The 2,353-nt window shown below is 39.7% G+C and overlaps 1 protein-coding gene across 1 annotated transcript; it reads right to left on the reverse strand.

Annotated features, from left to right (window-relative positions):
* Positions 1–571: 571 nt before the first annotated feature.
* HRH1 (histamine receptor H1) lies at positions 572–1,999 on the reverse strand. The gene has a single exon (XM_009493128.2). It carries the CDS (start codon positions 1,997–1,999, stop codon positions 572–574), a length of 1,428 nt encoding a protein of 475 aa, XP_009491403.2.
* Positions 2,000–2,353: the final 354 nt, after the last annotated feature.

Below are 2,353 nucleotides of genomic sequence, written 5' to 3' on the forward strand. Positions count from 1 at the left end.
ATATGGTAGGTTACAATATGACTTGACATTTCAAAAAAGATTATGATTTGGGGGAAGCTTTAAATAAATAGGGTAGATTTTTTTAAACAGTTGGAGCTTCTTTCTTTGACTATGCAAAGTACCTCCTCTTGCAGATCTCCCTTCACAAGCAATGTGTTCCCATGTTTAATGGAGTAAGTTGAAAGAGAAAAGTATATTTTGCCAATCACAGAAACCTTATTCTGTTTCTTCCTTTTCTGTAGCTGAATAGTTTATAATCACTGAAGATATCTACTTGTATCTCCAGTTTTTGTTCTACATGATGAAGAGGCAATCTCAAATTCTAAAATGTGTGCAACAGTGTAACAGTTCTGAGATTGCCCCTGAGTTTTTCAGATTCCTGATCTGAATTACTTCTTCTTCAAATGTGTTAAAGCTATTAAATGCACGTTTCCCACTTTTACTAACACTTGTTTGTAAATTAGCTTTCCGAAGTCATCTACTTTATCCACAGTGTTTGTCTTTGAAACAGGAATATTTTGTTTGGTTGAACTCTTGAGCGGCTTTTTAGCTCAAAAAAAACAGACCAATATCAGTGAATGTGAAGGATCTTTTTGAATGTCTTCTTGAAATTCTGGTTACAAAGAGGATACAGGAATGGATTTAAGGTGGAGTTCACATAGCCAAGCCATATAGTGAACTTGTGTAATTCTGAAAATGGTTTATGGGCATGGAAAGCTATTACCATATATAATACAAAATAGGGAATCCAGCACAGCATAAAGGCTGCCATTATGGCCCCTAACTGCTTAGCTGCTTTCCTCTCCCTGTTCCCCTGCACTCTTTGAATGTGCCTTTTAGAATGGGTATGCAGACTTTGCCAGGTTTTCCTCAGGTAAGTCAGTCCTCTGAAATCCCTGTTCTCAGTCGTCTCCTGAGGACTGCAGGCTCTTCCAGGGTTTGGACTGGGGTGCTCTCTGCAGGGTACCTCCTCTGTGAAAGTCTGGTTGTCTGATGCATCACTGAAGTCACTGTCTTGTGAGCAAGGCTCCTCTTCATTTTCATTGTCTTTTGTTACGCCCATACACTTCTTGCTTGCCTTATCCAAGCCTGGCTCAGACTGAGCAGTGGTGAGAGGAAAACAGCTCCATTTAAGGACTTCCCTATTACTCTTGCTAACGAATGCCTTTGAAGACTCGTTGGGATTACTGAGATTAAGCTCTGCCTCCATATTTTCAGGCTGAGGGGAGCTTTGCTTGTCTTTGGGAGGGGTGTTCTCATCTAAGATTTGCTTTTGGAGGCAAATATTTTGCTCGTCTTTCATCTTACTGTGATCTATGGAGTTTTTTTCTGAGAAGGACCGGCATGTTCCATCGATGAGCTCTCGGTGCTGACAGTGTTTTCGAACAGCTCTGAATATTTTATAGTAGAACCATAACATCATGATAGAGGGTAGGTAGAAATTGACAATGCCTGTCAACACTTGAAACCAGGTGACTCCAGAGAATTCAGTTTCACACTTTTTTCCATTTGCTTCCCTTTTCTCACTATTAGCAAAAACATTCCATCCTAGGATTGGAATGACCCACATGAAAGAGAGCAACCAAACCCCCAAAATCATTAGTGATGCTCTCATTTTTGTTCTATACTTGAGATATCTCAGTGGTTGCTGAACTGAACGATAACGGTCAATGCACAATATGAAGAGATTGAAAATGGATGCAGTACTGGCCACATAATCCATTGACAGCCAGAACAAACAGGCTGGTAAGCCTAGAGTCCATGCACGACTTACGACATGAACAATACTCAGGGGCATAACAGCTGCACCAACTATAAGATCTGCAATAGAGAGGCTGACAATGTATAAATTGCCAACTGTTTGCAGCTTCTTTTCAGTTTTCACAGCACATAGTACTAATATATTCATGACAATAGTGATCAGTGAAATGCTTCCCAGAAACAGACCTAGAAGAGCCGAGTGAGGGTAAGTTGAGTTCTCTGTTGTGTTTTTTGACATCTTTGGCACAAGAACACAGAACGAAAATCAGAGAAGACGTCCAGGCCTTGGAAATTCAGTCTTGGTTTACACTCCTGGATGAAAACGTGTTGGATTGCTTTGTGATTTTTATTTCCAGAACTATAGAAAAGAAAAGAAATATGCTCAGTCACTGTAGTACTAAAATAAAATAATAAAACTAATCTGTGCTTCAGCTTAGCACTGTCCCTTTTAGGACTTTCCTAAATAAATAATTTTTACAGCATTTTACACATGGGTAATTTGAGATGTGTTCTATGAAAAGTACTGGAGCAAGCTCCGTGAACCAATCCAAAATGCTTTGCAGAGGCGTTTCATGGGGCTTCGTATAATTCT

This window comes from Pelecanus crispus, chromosome 7, assembly GCF_030463565.1.
Source record: "Pelecanus crispus isolate bPelCri1 chromosome 7, bPelCri1.pri, whole genome shotgun sequence".
Lineage (NCBI taxonomy): Eukaryota > Metazoa > Chordata > Aves > Pelecaniformes > Pelecanidae > Pelecanus > Pelecanus crispus.